General features: G+C 48.5%; 1 protein-coding gene across 3 annotated transcripts; it reads left to right on the top strand.

The window, feature by feature from the left end:
- Positions 1 to 273: 273 nt before the first annotated feature.
- On the top strand, positions 274 to 14807 carry msrb3 (methionine sulfoxide reductase B3). 3 transcript variants are annotated; one of them, XM_068586201.1, is made up of 7 exons: positions 274 to 463; positions 6058 to 6157; positions 11007 to 11115; positions 12511 to 12588; positions 12736 to 12764; positions 13775 to 13872; positions 14157 to 14807. In XM_068586201.1, exons 2-7 carry the CDS (start codon positions 6070 to 6072, stop codon positions 14310 to 14312), a joined length of 558 nt encoding a protein of 185 aa, XP_068442302.1. In that variant the 5' UTR covers positions 274 to 463; positions 6058 to 6069; the 3' UTR covers positions 14313 to 14807. The 3 variants fall into 3 exon arrangements, with proteins under 3 accessions (XP_068442302.1, XP_068442303.1, XP_068442305.1); XM_068586202.1 differs by lacking the exon at positions 6058 to 6157 and adding an exon at positions 8270 to 8416 and having other exon boundaries at positions 276 to 463; XM_068586204.1 differs by lacking the exon at positions 274 to 463 and adding an exon at positions 8270 to 8416.
- Positions 14808 to 15915: the final 1108 nt, after the last annotated feature.

The following is a 15915-nucleotide window of genomic DNA, read 5'->3' as shown; positions in this document are numbered from 1 at the left end:
ATTATTTGGTGTGTTTAGTTTATTTTATTGGTCTGTAAGTGTGGGATGCTGCTACTACGGCAAAAAAAATCTCTTTGGGGATTAATAAAGTACTTTTCATTTCATGTCACGTACACACAGGCAGAAACTGAGAAACAATATTTCTATTTATTTAGCTTTTTTTCAGTTTTAATTGAAATCCACAAGCTTCACTATTAATGACACCAGAAGTTTTGTTTTTTTATATATGTGTACGCACACCCCGTGACGTCACGAGGCTGGTGCAGGGTGCTGTCCATAATTGGAGATGTGCAGGCGCGCTGTTATTCTCCCCGCGCACGAGCTGTATCTGAGTATCAGGACCGTGCGGGTCCTCTCCTGAGTCCTCCTGAGTCCTCCTGAGTCCTCTCCTGACCCGGGACGACCACGCTGGAGGCGCCGCGCTTCTGCGTGACCGTCGCCGTTCTGCTGCTGTTTCTTTCAGGTAGGCGCTGCTGCATTGTCCGGAGTAACCTCAGAGGTTCGTGAGCCCAGCGGGGACACGGTGCTTCTGTTAGCTAGCGCTAGCAAACACTACGAAAAGTACCATGTTCGTTTTCGGTTACTTCCGGGATCCAAATGTAGCTAGCGCCCTGTAGCGCGTGTAACGTCGACCTGGCGCTCGGTGCCGCGGCGGCGCGGCTGCGTGTCGACCTGACGCAGAACCAGAAACGAGGCTTGAGTTACGGAGCTAGCGCCAGCGGCGTAGACCGGAGCAGGGCGGCGTAGACCGGCGCAGGGCGGCGTAGACCGGAGCAGGGCGGCGTAGACCGGAGCAGGGCCCCGGAGCCCAGCGTGCTGTGACGCAGCGGGGATTCAGCATGAAGTACTGAACAGCTGCGCGTCTCAGGTGTTCAGAGAAGGTCACAGGGAGGGCGTGCGTGGGAGAGCCGTTTAGTTGAAGGAAAGGCAGTTCAGTCTTGTCAGGGTTAATGTTCAGGTGGCGCGTGACTCCACGCTGCTGGAGTCACGGCCTGCGGTTCGGATTAGGGGAACGAGAGGATCAGTTGGGTGTCATCAGCATGGCTACGGGAGGGAAAGCCATGCGAGCGAATGACGGAGAGAGAGAGAGAGTTTGTGTACGGAGAGAAGAGGACCCAGGACGGAGCCTTGAGGGACCCCAGTAGTGAGAGGACAAGGACCAGACACAGACTCTGTCCAGTTTACCCGGTAGGTGCGGTCGTTGGGGTCTCCTCTTGCTCTGCTGGCCCTCACCGGGCGCCGCGAGCGGCTCGAGGCTCAGGCCGAAGGTGGCATGCCGGCTCCGGTCGCGTGCTTTCGATCGCCCGGACCTCACCGCTTCCCGGGCCGTGGACTGTGTGCTTGCGGTGCCCTCACTCTTTATGCTCGTGGCGGTGCAGTGTGGCTCTGCGGCTCTGGCTTCTGTCCACACGTGTGAACGCTGCGTGTATGGAGTGTGTCGGTCTGTGACAGAAACTCCAGAGACACGTTTTCCCCTCAGTCCGCCCGGGATGTGGATTATACTCTCTGAAGGCCTAGGTCTGAAACCACCGCGGATGTATGTACTGTTGGATGGTCGAGAAAATTATGCAAGTAACCAAATAAATGTATAACCATTTTTTATATTCGTGTATAACCGTTTTTATATTCCTGTATAATCATTTTTCTTATGAGCCAATGAATGAAAATATATACTGTTTGGTCTTTAATTCAAGTGTGGTTTGTGATTAGACCATCTAAAAAGCATAGAACGCTATAAGTTGCAATGTTATATACTTTTTTAAGATGCTGAGTATAATATGTTTTTCTTTTGTCTGAATGTGCATTTGCCATGTCACCAAATAAGGTGTTGAAACCTCCTCCAACTAAACTCTGATGACAGCATGACTTATGTATTTTGGTGTTTAAAAGAGGGAGAAATGCATGTTCGCTGTGCCTGGCAGTCCAGTGCAGGACCACAGAACAGAGAGTTTTTTCCAGTTTTTAAACTTAGTTTTTCTTTCTTTTCATTTTTTACACTGAGCACTGTTTCATTGAGTTGAAATTGTTGTAAGTGATTGGAGCGCAAAATAATAAATCTCAGCCTCACGATTGGGTAAGTGACTGACACCAAACAAAGTTATGGTTTTTTAGAACAATTTAATGCTCTTTCCCTGTCCACCAACCGTGAGATACAGAAGTGACGACTGAATGTACCAAAGAGACTTAAGGTTAGTATCTCTGGGTGAAAACTGTGCAGTGTTAGTATAATGATGAGATGGTGTCAAACAGGCAGAGAGAAGTGTAGACGATGCACACACTCGCTATACGGGTTGAGACAAGTTACAGCCCACTGTGGGGACCTGGCAGCATAGAGCTGTGAAACACCCTCAACAAAACCTACAACTTAACGAAATAATCAAAAGTCCTAACGATTGAGCCCGGGGCGAGATAAAAGACCTAAGACATTCTACTCATATTGGATGAAGATTGTTATTTCTGTCGGGATCACTGTTATAATAGTCGAAGGAGTAACCACCGTGTTAGGCTAAGAGGTCTTGCCCTCCTACTCTCCCCCTCCTCCTCTCCTCTTCCCCGGCAAGGTCACGCTACAGTATGTATGTGTGTATGCTAAATGTGTGTATATATGTTTACATGCTGTATGTATATTTTAGGGCTGGGCAAGTTAACACGTTAATTTTGCGTTAATCTGGCAATGAGACTTAAAGGTGTTAACTGTTTAAGCATGTGTTAACTGCATGTCTTGTATGTATGTATACATGCTGTATTTATAATTTATGCACGTACGTTTTTCTACATGCTTGACGGCAACGCTCCAGACGGTTGTTCCTCACTGCCCCCTCGCGGCGGTGTCGGTCACAGCACCACGTCTCCTCCGCTGCAGAATGGAGTCGAGTCTTTGAATGGACCTTTGTTCCACAGCAGACATTTCGGCTTGACGTCGTAGGACAAACATCTTTTTTTCTCTGAAGTACAACTTTAAGGCAGACTGGCTACCAACATGTTTCTTAAAGTGTTCCCATGAGCGACGAAGATTGACTCTGGAAAGGAGGAAAAGATATACACTAATATGTTCTACCGCTTCTCATAACTAACCCAATTTACTCAATATTCTTATGTAAACGTGTGTGACTTGTAGCCTGTATTTATTTATATAATTTGAATGTCCAAATGCCTGCTGTAAAATGGGTCTATTGTGGCGGGCATGAGGTCATGGTTTCTGTCTCACAGAGGGCCTAACCTTTATCTATGAGACGTTGGGTTTGGCCTCCGGCCCCTCACATGAGCCACTGTTAAGCCCAGTGTTTGTGGTAACTGTGGCTCTGTGGCTCTCTGGCTTCAGTAGTTGCACTCCGGCCAGAACCAGAATATGTTATTGTTTGAGTTGTGTGGCTGACCTCATTCTGCAGCGGCGCCGTAAGCAGATGAGTGGCACGGCGGAGCACAGAGAAACAGATAGCACTGAAGTCAAGTAGTGGTGAGCGTCCTCCCTCAGGGGACACGGCTGAAGGGGTTTGGGCTCACTGTGGAGTCTGGTCTTTGTCTACCAGTACGTCAAATGGATCCACTCGATGGCCGTACGGGCTTCCGATAGCAGGTGTGATTGTTACAGCGTATTGTAGTGGGTGATGTCATAACCACGTGTCGAGTAATATCCTGAAGGCCCGCAGCAGAGGCTGGGAAACAAAGTAAAAAGGTCAGGTTGTCATTGGAAAAAAGCTTTGCAAATGTTTTGTTCAGGAGGAAATGCGTTCAACATAGATACGCGTCGAGAAAACTCCACGGAATATCTTTTCATATTTTGTCAATGAGAGCACCAGGGGGCGACTCCTCTGGTTGTATAGAAGTCTATGCTTCATGTGTTAAAGCTGCATTCTCTCTCCTGACCACCAGGGGGCGACTCCTCTGGTTGTATAGAAGTCAATGCTTCATGTGTTAAAGCTGCATTCTCTCTCCTGACCACCAGGGGGCGACTCCTCTGGTTGTATAGAAGTCTATGCTTCATGTCTTAAAGCTGCATTCTCTCTCCTGACCACCAGGGGGCGACTCCTCTGGTTGTATAGAAGTCAATGCTTCATGTGTTAAAGCTGCATTCTCTCTCCTGACCACCAGGGGGCGACTCCTCTGGTTGTATAGAAGTCTATGCTTCATGTCTTAAAGCTGCATTCTCTCTCCTGACCACCAGGGGGCGACTCCTCTGGTTGTATAGAAGTCAATGCTTCATGTGTTAAAGCTGCATTCTCTCTCCTGACCACCAGGGGGCGACTCCTCTGGTTGTATAGAAGTCAATGCTTCATGTCTTAAAGCTGCATTCTCTCTCCTGACCACCAGGGGGCGACTCCTCTGGTTGTATAGAAGTCAATGCTTCATGTCTTAAAGCTGCATTCTCTCTCCTGACCACCAGGGGGCGACTCCTCTGGTTGTATAGAAGTCAATGCTTCATGTCTTAAAGCTGCATTCTCTCTCCTGACCACCAGGGGGCGACTCCTCTGGTTGTATAGAAGTCAATGCTTCATGTCTTAAAGCTGCATTCTCTCTCCTGACCACCAGGGGGCGACTCCTCTGGTTGTATAGAAGTCAATGCTGCATGTCTTAAAGCTGCATTCTCTCTCCTGACCACCAGGGGGCGACTCCTCTGGTTGTATAGAAGTCTATGCTTCATGTGTTAAAGCTGCATTCTCTCTCCTGACCACCAGGGGGCGACTCCTCTGGTTGTATAGAAGTCTATGCTTCATGTCTTAAAGCTGAATTCTCTCTCCTGACCACCAGGGGGCGACTCCTCTGGTTGTATAGAAGTCTATGCTTCATGTGTTAAAGCTGCATTCTCTCTCCTGACCACCAGGGGGCGACTCCTCTGGTTGTATAGAAGTCAATGCATCATGTGTTAAAGCTGCATTCTCTCTCCTGACCACCAGGGGGCGACTCCTCTGGTTGTATAGAAGTCAATGCATCATGTGTTAAAGCTGCATTCTCTCTCCTGACCACCAGGGGGCGACTCCTCTGGTTGTATAGAAGTCTATGCTTCATGTGTTAAAGCTGCATTCTCTCTCCTGACCACCAGGGGGCGACTCCTCTGGCTGTATAGAAGTCTATATAAATGACTCTGTTTCTCTCTTTATGTATTCCCTCAGTGAACGTGAGTTCATGTCTCAATCTCTAGTTTCTAGTCTTCTATACAGCATGATCTTCATGTAGTACATGGTGGTCATTTAGGGTCCACCCTGGTCTCTTTTAGGCTGCTCCCCTAACGATTCCCCCTACACTGCGTCTCCATGACGCGGCATACGTCCTCTCAGACCGCCTCCAATAGCCATGGGGGTTTGTGATGACTACCCTAGCAACGAATGAGTCAGGGGTCTGCAGTTTTTTACCTCCACCTTCTGGTATTGGCTCAGCTTCTTGGACACCACCAGGGGCTGAAACGACTCAGACGGGTCGAGCAGAGCCGCGTCGGACTGAGCGGTGGACATGCGGCATGAGTGCTGACAACCATTTCCTGTTGTTGGTTTGGTGTTTCTGGCACCGTAGACCAGGCCGGTCCATACGGATCCCCTCAAACGCCACAGCTGTGCCCCAAAATAAAAATCAGGGTTATGATTTAGAATTTAACAATTTTGTATCCATTTATTTCACGTTGGTCTGTTTTTTGATAGACGCGTCCAAAGAACATTTTGCAACCTTGTCGAAACTTATCTTAATCAATTAGTCCATCGTCGTCGTCCACAGAGGGATTCCTGAAGCAATGACCAGCGCGCTGCTGAATGCTGCAGAACATGTGACCTTCAGGCTGAGCTCGAGATGGAGGGCTCAGCCTGTCCAGAGAACACGGCTCTGATCTGTGTTTACGTGAACGCTGTGGTAAAGCTCATGGTTTATGTCTTAAATATAGTTCAGCCTTCATTTGGTGGTGATCAGGCTGTTATATTAATATTCATAAATTGTTTTAGGTTTTATCCTTAAATAATCATTTTGGCTATTTATTAAAAGTACCTATCCAGAGACATGTGAGCCACAGGAACAGTGAACCTATGTGCGGTGTCAGACTAACTCAGCTGCTGTGCTTCTGTCTGTCTCCAGTGTGACCGTGTCATGGCGGTCCTGCTCAGACGGCTTGCTGTGGTCCAGCATCGGGCCCTCGGGCGGGGCTGCCCCCCTGCGCTGCCTGCTGCTCTCCTAGGTAGAGTCTCTCTCTGTTCGTTCGTCCGTCCTCTCTCTTTGTGTCGGCTAAAAACAACGCCTGTGGATTTCATACTTGCATGTCTGGTACGTTTAATTTGAGCCGTCTGGATTTCTGAACAGGAACGCCTTCAAATGTATGTTATTACTCGACTGGGCACGTTAGCGCCTTATGGATGCGTCAACGCAGCAACCCATTAACACCGACAATCATTTGATCATGGGTAACTGCATGGTGGTGCGTAGCTTCAGACTGCTGTCACTCTTGGGCAGGCAGCATTTAAGTAACATTTAGTTTTCAGGGGTCTGGCTCTCGCAGCAGTGGGCGGAGCTACTTATGTGTCAGGGGAAGAACTTCAGTCAGGATTTCATTGATTTTATCGATTTGTTGTTGCCGCCCTACTCATCGTCTCAACACACTGAACGGTAAAATCTGTCTCCCCATTTATGTATTAAATTATGGAAGGATGTGTTTTTGTATTTGGCTTTTATTCATTAATATAGGATTTAGGATTTTTTTAAATTTTTTTAAAGGAGTAGGTTTGCACCCATATGTTTTCTTTTACACTATGTAAGTTCTTTCACAAGTACGTTTCATCGCTCGATGGCGGGCCGTGGGTTTCAGACCTAGGCCTTCAGTGAGTATAATCCACATCACGGGCGGACTGGAGGGAAAAGGTGTCCCTGGAGTTTCTGTCACAGACCGACACACTCAATAGCGTTCATAGAGTCCATCATGTGTGGACACAGGGAGTGGGGGCCGCCCCACAGAGCCACTCCACCACTGTGGCGAGAGAAAAAAGGAGACGCTGCCCTTAGCACACCACGGCGTGGGGAGAGGCTGCTGAACCAGCAGCCCCAGGTGCAGCAGCAACAACCGCGCTGTAATTTGTTCATGAGTTAAATGGGGCGGCTCAGGGGATGAGAGGTCGTCCCGTTACCACAAGGTGGCCGGTTCGATCCCCAGTCCCCCCACAGTTCACACGTCAAAGTGTCTCTGAGCACGACACTCAACCCCTCGTTGCTTCCCGAGCGCCTCACAGGGCCACTGCTCCTTCATCAAGGATGGGTCAAATGCAGAGAAGAATTTCCCCAGGGGATTAATGAAAGTGTATGTTTTTTTGTTTTTTTTAAATGTATGAAACGGTAACATAATCAGCATGTCACTCAGACGCTCATGACCCTCTGTGGGAAAAGGGTCATCAGTAAGTCCTGAGATTGTAGCTTCGCAGTGAGACGCTAGCTTCAATCACAGCGCATGTTACTGGTCACACGGGCCCTGGGACCAATCACACGTCCAGACCTTCCAGAAGACGGGTTCATGTATTATATAACCAGGCTGCTCTTCCATAGTGGAAGACAGGTGAAATGTGTTGGATAAAAGCGATATATACTTTGCCTCTAGTGAGTGGCCCAGACTTTGGGGTATTGTTCTGTTTGTGGCCCTCAGTGACGTCGCCCCTGCTCGAGAACATCAGGAGGAACCAACGGGAACGCTGCTGATCCATTTTGTATGTCTGATGGAAATAGTTTTCTAGTGTTTCTAGTTTTCTGTGTTCATGACTGACGAGGTTTAACAAGGACAATGTGTGTCTGTTGCTGAGCAGGATGTAATGGGGCCTCGTGTGACGATGTCGGCTCTTCTTTGCACAGATGGATGAAGGCAAAGCACATTATGGACCAGGGATTAACATATCCATCCAGCACAGTGTACATGTTTAAACATTTATAAACATCTGTGATGGTATTAGGGCTTGGTTGAATGTTTCTGTTTGCATTCCCCCCAGGGATTAGGATTTAAAACTTCTGTGTACAAATGTTCTTTTGGTGAAATATAAACGAGCATTTCTTTTCTTTTTAAAAAAAAATTGCACTGTGAGTTAATTGTTTGTCCTTCCCGAGCTGATGGCCATGAACTACGCTGTATACATATAGATTGTAATTTGTTCATGGTCCAGTCTGGATGCGGTATTAATGTGTCGTGTGTGTCCATGTCCCTCAGGCACAGTGGGAATCCCAAACGGACGCGATCAGGCGCTTTTGTTCCTCAACTGGTCTTGGAGGGCGTCCCGTATCTTGACCTGTGTTGTCTCTCTGTCTGCTCCCTTCTCAGTCTAGTCCCTGTTGTAGCCCTGCTGTGAGGTGTTGGGTTCTACTGGTGGGTGGAGTACCTCTCCAGCAGCCATGTCGGGCTTCAACCTGCTGCATCTAATAACCAAGAGCCAGCCTGTCGCTCTGAGGCCCTGCGGCCTCCCCTCAGGTCCCTGACTGGGTGCTGTGTGCTTGGCTCTGAGCCCTAACACTGGCTGGTGTGTCCGCATGTCTTCACGTGTCCACTGACGTGTGCTGCTTTCTACTTCTTTTTTTCACATTTGATCGGCCCTCTCAAGGGTTGCCGATCAAATCTTTGTAGAACGATGCTCGAGAGCTCCCAATTTGGACCAAATCTAAACGCCTCAATTTATTTTAACTAACGAGGGCTTTTCTGTATTTGCAGTGAGTATCAAACACGTCCAGATAATGCCAACATAGCACCGAATGCCCGGCGCTTTCTTTAATCCAATATGGCTTCATGAGGAGGTCTTCATGAGGAGGTCTTCATGAGGAGGTCTTCATGAGGAGGTCTTCATGAGGAGGTCTACATGATGAGGTCTTCATAGGGAGGTCCTCATGGGGAGGTCTCAATGAGGAGGCCAGGTCTGCATGATGAGGTCAGGTCTTTTATGAGAAGGTCTGTATGAGGAGGTCAGGTCTACACAATGAGGTCTTCATAAGGAGGTCTACACAATGAGGTCAGGTCTACACAATGAGGCCAGGTCTACACGATGAGGAGGCCAGGTCTACACGATGAGGAGGCCAGGTCTACACGATGAGGCCAGGTCTACACGATGAGGAGGCCAGGTCTACACGATGAGGAGGCCAGGTCTTTTATGAGAAGGTCTGTATGAGGAGGTCAGGTCTACACAATGAGGTCTTCATAAGGAGGTCTACACGATGAGGCTAGGTCTTTGTGAGGAGGCCAGGTCTACACAATGAAGTCAGGTCTTGATGAAAAGGTCAGGTCTTCGTGATGAGGTCTTTGAGATCAGGTCTTGATAAGGAGGTCAGGTCTTTACAAGGAGGTCTTTGAGGTCAGGTCTTTACGGGGAGGTTTTTGAGGTCAGGTCTTTACGGGGAGGTCTTTGAGGTCAGGTCTTTACGGGGAGGTCTTTGAGGTCAGGTCTTTACGGGGAGGTCTTTGAGGTCAGGTCTTCATGAGGAGGTCTTTGAGGTCAGGTCTTCATGAGGAGGTCTTTGAGGTCAGGTCTTTACGAGGAGGTCTTTGAGGTCAGGTCTTCACGAGGAGGTCTTTGAGGTCAGGTCTTCACGAGGAGGTCTTTGAGGTCAGGTCTTTACGAGGAGGTCTTTGAGGTCAGGTCTTTACGGGGAGGTCTTTGAGGTCAGGTCTTTACGGGGAGGTCTTTGAGGTCAGGTCTTTACGGGGAGGTCTTTGAGGTCAGGTCTTTACGGGGAGGTCTTTGAGGTCAGGTCTTCACGAGGAGGTCTTTGAGGTCAGCTCTTCACGAGGAGGTCTTTGAGGTCAGGTCTTTACGGGGAGGTCTTTGAGGTCAGGTCTTTACGGGGAGGTCTTTGAGGTCAGGTCTTCACGAGGAGGTCTTTGAGGTCAGGTTTTCACGAGGAGGTCTTTGAGGTCAGCGCTTCACGAGGAGGTCTTTGAGGTCAGCGCTTCACGAGGAGGTCTTTGAGGTCAGGTCTTTACGAGGAGGTTTTTATAAGGAGGTCATCATGGAAAGAACCTTTTTTCTTTTGCTTGATCACGTCCGTCCTTTTGTCCAACCGAGTCTCATCCAGAATGTCTGAATGCGCTGAATGTTCCTCCAGGACATTTGAGAGCTCGATGCTGTTTCCATCTTGTCTTCTGGCTAGAAGTCCTCTCTTTGATTTGGGAGCGAGACTTCTCCTTTAGCGACACGACAGACGAGACCAAGTGGAAGGTACAGTAAACGTGTCTGTGCTTCTTTCCGGGATGCTGTCGGTCACTGAGCAGAAACATCTCTTTGAGTGGACGTACATCGATTGCACGGAGTTACCGGGCAGTTTACATTGCAGCTTTTTCCTCGACTCGTTGCCCACATTGATCACTTAAACACAAAAACGTTGGGAAATAGGGTGCAGGTGTGAAATCCAGGCGTTGTCCTTTATGGTCTCCGTGTGGGCTCTTGAGGTGCTGGGCTAAGATCTTTCTGTTTAGTGTGTAGTGTAGTGTGTAGTGTTGTAACGCTGCTGTCGCACAGCTGAACCTTCAGTGCTAACAGAGTAACCATGTGACTCACGCTTTGCTTTCTTTCAGCTTGCATGCATCTATTGTTCTGGTTACTTCACTGTTTTGAATAGACCTTCTTGCTCACTTTGTCTTTTGTTTTTGGATGAAAACAAGATCTGTTGATCCTTGCACAGTTGGCATCATGATGAGGCGGTGAAGATTCTGCCACATCTGAAGAGGAAAAGTGTTGCAGCAGGGTGTTCACACATTTGTGTTTAAGCTGCAGTATTGCTAAAGACCTACTTATCATGTCAGAATAAAGGAACCTAAACAGCTCACCACCATCTTGGTTAAAACACACACACACACACACACACACACACACACACACACACACACACACACACACACACACACACACACACACACACACACACTCTTCTATCTCTACTTACTGTAAAACCTTTGACTCAACATCATGCTTCAACACAGTTTTGTTGGAAGAAGAACAGCTGGAATGAAGTCCTGGTGACTCTTAGAAGACCCTCATGGTTGATACTTCCTGTCCCCTCTGCTTTCCCCTCAGGAGCATGTAGGACTAAGAAGACATGGCCGCTGAGCTTCCCTAAGGAGGAGCTGAAGAAACGCCTCACACCAGCACAGTACCACGTCACCCAGGAGAGGGGCACTGAGAGGTAGGACCAGTGCTGCTCGAGCCGGGACGTCTTCCTCACTGTCGTGGCGTTCAATGGCGTGGCGTTCAATGGCGTGCCCTTCAATGGCGTGCCCTTCAATGGCGTGCCCTTCAATGGCGTGGCCTTCAATGGTGTGGCGTTCAATGGTGTCGCGTTGTCACGTTCAATGGCGTGGCCTTCAATGGAGGGCAGTGAAATGATTACAATTTTTAATCAGATTAATCACAGGTTTCTGTGGATTAATCTGATTAATGACATGTCGATATTTTCGGTATATTTTTGTAAACATAAAGATTTATGATAAAAGACGGATATATACATTGTTATTTATACATTGGGCTGCTGTTGTAAACAATGCAGCTCCAGGCCGTGAGGTGAACCGTTATGGTTTCATCACGCTCCACAGTCGAGCATCTCCACGATCTTTTGATTATTGAGGCGGTGATGTTTCATGCAGAAGTAGTTTCTTCAGAGGTAACAGGATGTTGGTCTGCAGTGGAGGTGACCAGGTGTCAGTGGTGCAGACTGCTGATGGAGAAGTATCGTACCAAAGGCTCAACATGGTTGTGTTTGGAGGATAATTATCCTGCATCTGGCAACCCTGAGATCAGTCCACCAATGACAGCTCTCTCTACGTCAGAGCTAGAAGATGAACGTAAGATTCACAGCGTGTAAGAGCGTAATAACTAGTGAGTGACAGACTCAGAGAAACACAAATATGACAGGAGGTAAAGTCCCGGACGTGTTGCATCCCTGCTGGACGCATTGTCATGTCTGGAAAAGAGGACATGTCAGGAGGAAGAGGACGTCTGCTCACCAGGTAACTCTCATGACTCACACAAGTCCAGTGATCCTGTCAGCGCCACATGATCCGTAGCAGACGAGTTTACGTTTTGTTCTTTAGCTTCATGCAGCGCGTGGACTTGTGTCATGATTGTGTGTCTTTGTGGTGCTTTGATGCTCGGGTCCTCCGTTGCCACCAGCAACACTTTGGTGAACCTTCATCCTCAACAGTATGAGCTCAGCTGTGCTGCTCAGCTGGTCTCAGGCAGACTTCGTGAGGGGTCTGTGTTGTTCAGTGAGGCTGGTTTGACGCATTGCTCTTGAACGCCCCTCGCCGACCAACATGCTGCGCGTTGAGATGTTGAGGCTGGTTGTGCTGGTGAAACGACAACGTCTTCCAGAGTGAACATCTGACGTCTACGTCTGACTGCATGAGAGCAGAAACAGTTCAATAGGTGGATTAGAAGCTCATTCTGCACATGCGTTAAAAAAATTAACTAATCCTGTAATTTAATCACAACGCGTTATTTTTCACAGCTCTGGTTCAATGGTGTTGCAATAAGTTCATTGTTGCTGGTTCCTCATCTGTTCATGTCACATTACATGTCCTAGTGCCTTCACTGGAGCCTTCACGCACCATGAAGAAGAGGGGAGCTACACCTGCGTGGTCTGTGGGGCGTTGCTGTTCAGGTAAGAGCCGCTCAAGCTTCTCTCCACACTTCTTGCCAGACATTGGGAACCATAATAATCCACTGCTTTATCAAAGCAATAAGGGACGGAAACAGCAGTTTTTTAAAACACTGAAATGAACTTATTTATATTTGTGTGTTCCTCCAGCTCGAGCACAAAGTTTGACTCTGGATCGGGTAAGTTGAACGTCTCTGCAACCCGTTGGCCGGTCGTCTCTGCATGCTGTAACGGTAGCATAGCCTTGTTGCCTGAGCAGGTCGCATCTCTTTAAGGCCCATCACACCAGACGCGACTCTCAGAAACGCGTCGCGAGCAAAACCATAGTTTTCCTCTGGCACGGCGCGCCTTTTAAACGCTGCGCGTTGCCTTTTTCAGTTTTGTGTTGTCAGTTTTTTTTCAGTGCGCTTAAAAGTTAAAATATTCTCAACGTGTAAGCGTAAGGTGTGGAGTCGCACTGTCACCTTCTGCCGAGGCAGCCAATCGGATCAAGCGAGAGGCGGGCTTTATTACTTCCTGTCTTCGTGTGGTGTGAACAGCGAGGAATTCTAAAGAAAATGACCTCGGATGAGGCGCTAATGTTAGCGGTATTTAATTACAAAGAGCTTTACAATCCCAGATGGAAACAGGACTCTGCTGCTCAGAGACGCTCCAGCTGACTCCTGCTCACCCAAAGTACAACTGAACGCGCTTCTTATTCACCGAACTCTTTTCTTTTCAATTAAAACAAAATAAAAAAAATGTAATATCGTGAACCCAAAACCTTTTTTGGGACTTCTTCCTCCTCCTCATCCCACAGCACAGCAAGGGCAAGACGTCTGCTTGAATCCATTTTGTAAATCCAGTTTTATGGCCTGGCTGCGTGGCGGCAGCGGGATGTTTTGCCCGGCGCGTTTTTGTCAAGGTGTCTTTGAAGCGGCTGCGCTTTTAAACGTTGCGTCTGGTGTGATCGGCTCCTTAGCCTAAAATGAGTGCCATCTTAGTTTAGCATGCTAGCCATTTCTCAGTGAGGACTACCCACACAGCGGAGCTGAGGCTGACGGCAAGGTCAATAGTTTTGGAAGTGAAATAAACTAAAGTATTGGACACACTGAGTCACTCGGATTCATCACATGAATATCTGGACTAAATGCACAGCCGTCCTTCCAGCAGTCATGCGGCGTGCTAACACGAAGCCGCGTGTGTTCAGGTTGGCCGTCCTTCTTCGACCTCGTGAAGGAGGAGTCGGTGAGCGTGACGGATGATTTCTCCTACGGGATGCACAGAGTGGAGACCACCTGCAGCCAGGTACAGCCCAGCTGTCCTGTCAAATGCACAGCGGCTTTCCTGCAGCTTTTCACAGACAAAAAAATACAAAATCTTTTAAAGGTATAGGTTAAACGTATCACAGCACTGCAACTATTGTTTTCCTGCAGAAATTTCTTTCCGGTTTTATTTTTTCAGTTGATACCGATCGTTGGTAACATGTTCCAATAGCCAGCCGTAATGTTTTAAATCCTACATTTCATTCATTGTTTGCCACCATGCATGTGTATAATAGTCCAGTAACGGATCTTTTCCTTGTGTTTCAGTGCGGCGCTCACCTGGGACATCTGTTTGACGATGGACCGAGACCCACCGGGAAACGCTACTGCATCAACTCGGCCTCGTTGGCTTTCCGGCCCGAGGGCGGGGCCGAGGGCGGCGGCGCCAGCCGCCCGGCCGCCGGCGGGAAGATGGAGCTCTGAAAGTGCACCGCAGCAGACCGACAGCTGTGTTCAGGAGCAGGAAGTAGTTGTGGTTCTGTAAAGATGGAGGTGATGGTCAAGGAAGGGAGCTGCACAACACACTGCATTAGCTGGTTGCCTTAAAGGGAACTCCTTGTTCCCTTCACTCGCTTTGCGCTCCTCTGTCTGTAGGAGCTTTTGGTCTGCTAAGTTAAACATGGATGAAATGACGTGTAGCAGACGCATAGATAAAACAGAGCTTTTTACATTCTAACAAAACATATTTTGTTTGTGTATTTTTGAAGTGATATTTAATACTTAGAGGTTGGCATGAAGCCCTGTGACAGAGGGCATCATATGGTGGACAAATGAAGTACTGCAGTCTTTAGCTCACTTCCTGGATTTGTTCCTTTAGGTCTTTAAAGTAATTAAAAAATATATATATATTTTTCTCAGTTTGTGTTCACGGCTCACATCTAAACAAACTTATTGGATGAATAAAATATCGAGAAAACATTCTGACTTTCTTGTTTCATGCTTCCATGTTCCTCTTCAGGAGTCGCCTCAGTCCCGTTGCAGGGCCTAAGTATGTTTGTGACCTGGTCTACCTTATGAACCACCAGACCCCTCAGGTCCTCTGGTTCTGGTCTACCTTATGAATCATCAGACCCCTCAGGTGGTCTGGTTCTGGTCTACTTTCTGTTCCAAGAGTCAGAACTAAACATGGAGAGGCAGCGTTCAGCTTTTCTGCTCTACATTTATGGAACAAGGTCCCTGAAAGCTGCAGGTCTGCTGAGACCCTCAGAGACCCTTAGAGACCCTCAGAGACCCTCAGAGACCCTTAGAGACCCTCAGCTCCTTTAAATCCAGTTTGAAGACTTTTCTGTTTGAGGTTTCCTTTAATTGAACTAGACTCAATCATCTCACTACTACATTTTATTTCTTAAACTGCACTGCAACTCTTATTAATTTCATTTTTATTTTTCTTAACTGTTTTAATGTTTTAACTGTTTTAAAATCTTTTTTTAGTGGTTTTATGTGAAGCACTTTGAATCGCCTTGTTGCTGAAATGTGCTGTACAAATAAACTTGCCTTGCCTAAGCCACGCCCTCCACGCCCTCCACGCCCTGCACGCCCTGCACGCCCTGCACGCCCTGCACGCCCTGCACGCCCTGCACGCCCTGCACGCCCTCCGCCCTGCACGCCCTCCACGCCCTCCACGCCCTGCACACCCTCCACGCCCTGCACGCCCTGCACGCCCTCCACGCCCTCCACGCCCTGCACGCCTGTGCGAATACAACAATGTCCAGATTTACCAGGAGGAGAGCGTGCCAGTACGTCAGTCCTGGGTCCGGTAGGTCAGTCTCGGGTCCGGTAGGTCAGTCTCGGGTCCGGTACGTCAGTCTCGGGTCCGGTACGTCAGTCTCGGGTCCGGTAGGTCAGTCTCGGGTCCGGTACGTCAGTCCTGGGTCCGGTAGGTCAGTCCTGGGTCCGGTAGGTCAGTCCTGGGTCCGGTAGGTCAGTCTCGGGTCCGGTAGGTCAGTCTCGGGTCCGGTAGGTCAGTCTCGGGTCCGGTAGGTCAGTCCTGGGTCCGGTAGGTCAGTCCTGGGTCCGGTAGGTCAGT

Source organism: Clinocottus analis, unplaced genomic scaffold (assembly GCF_023055335.1).
Source record: "Clinocottus analis isolate CAN_PGR_092001 unplaced genomic scaffold, fCliAna1.0.p SCAF_20, whole genome shotgun sequence".
Lineage (NCBI taxonomy): Eukaryota > Metazoa > Chordata > Actinopteri > Perciformes > Cottidae > Clinocottus > Clinocottus analis.
Note: the sequence above shows the minus strand (reverse complement) of the source record. Positions and strands in the feature narration are given on the sequence as shown.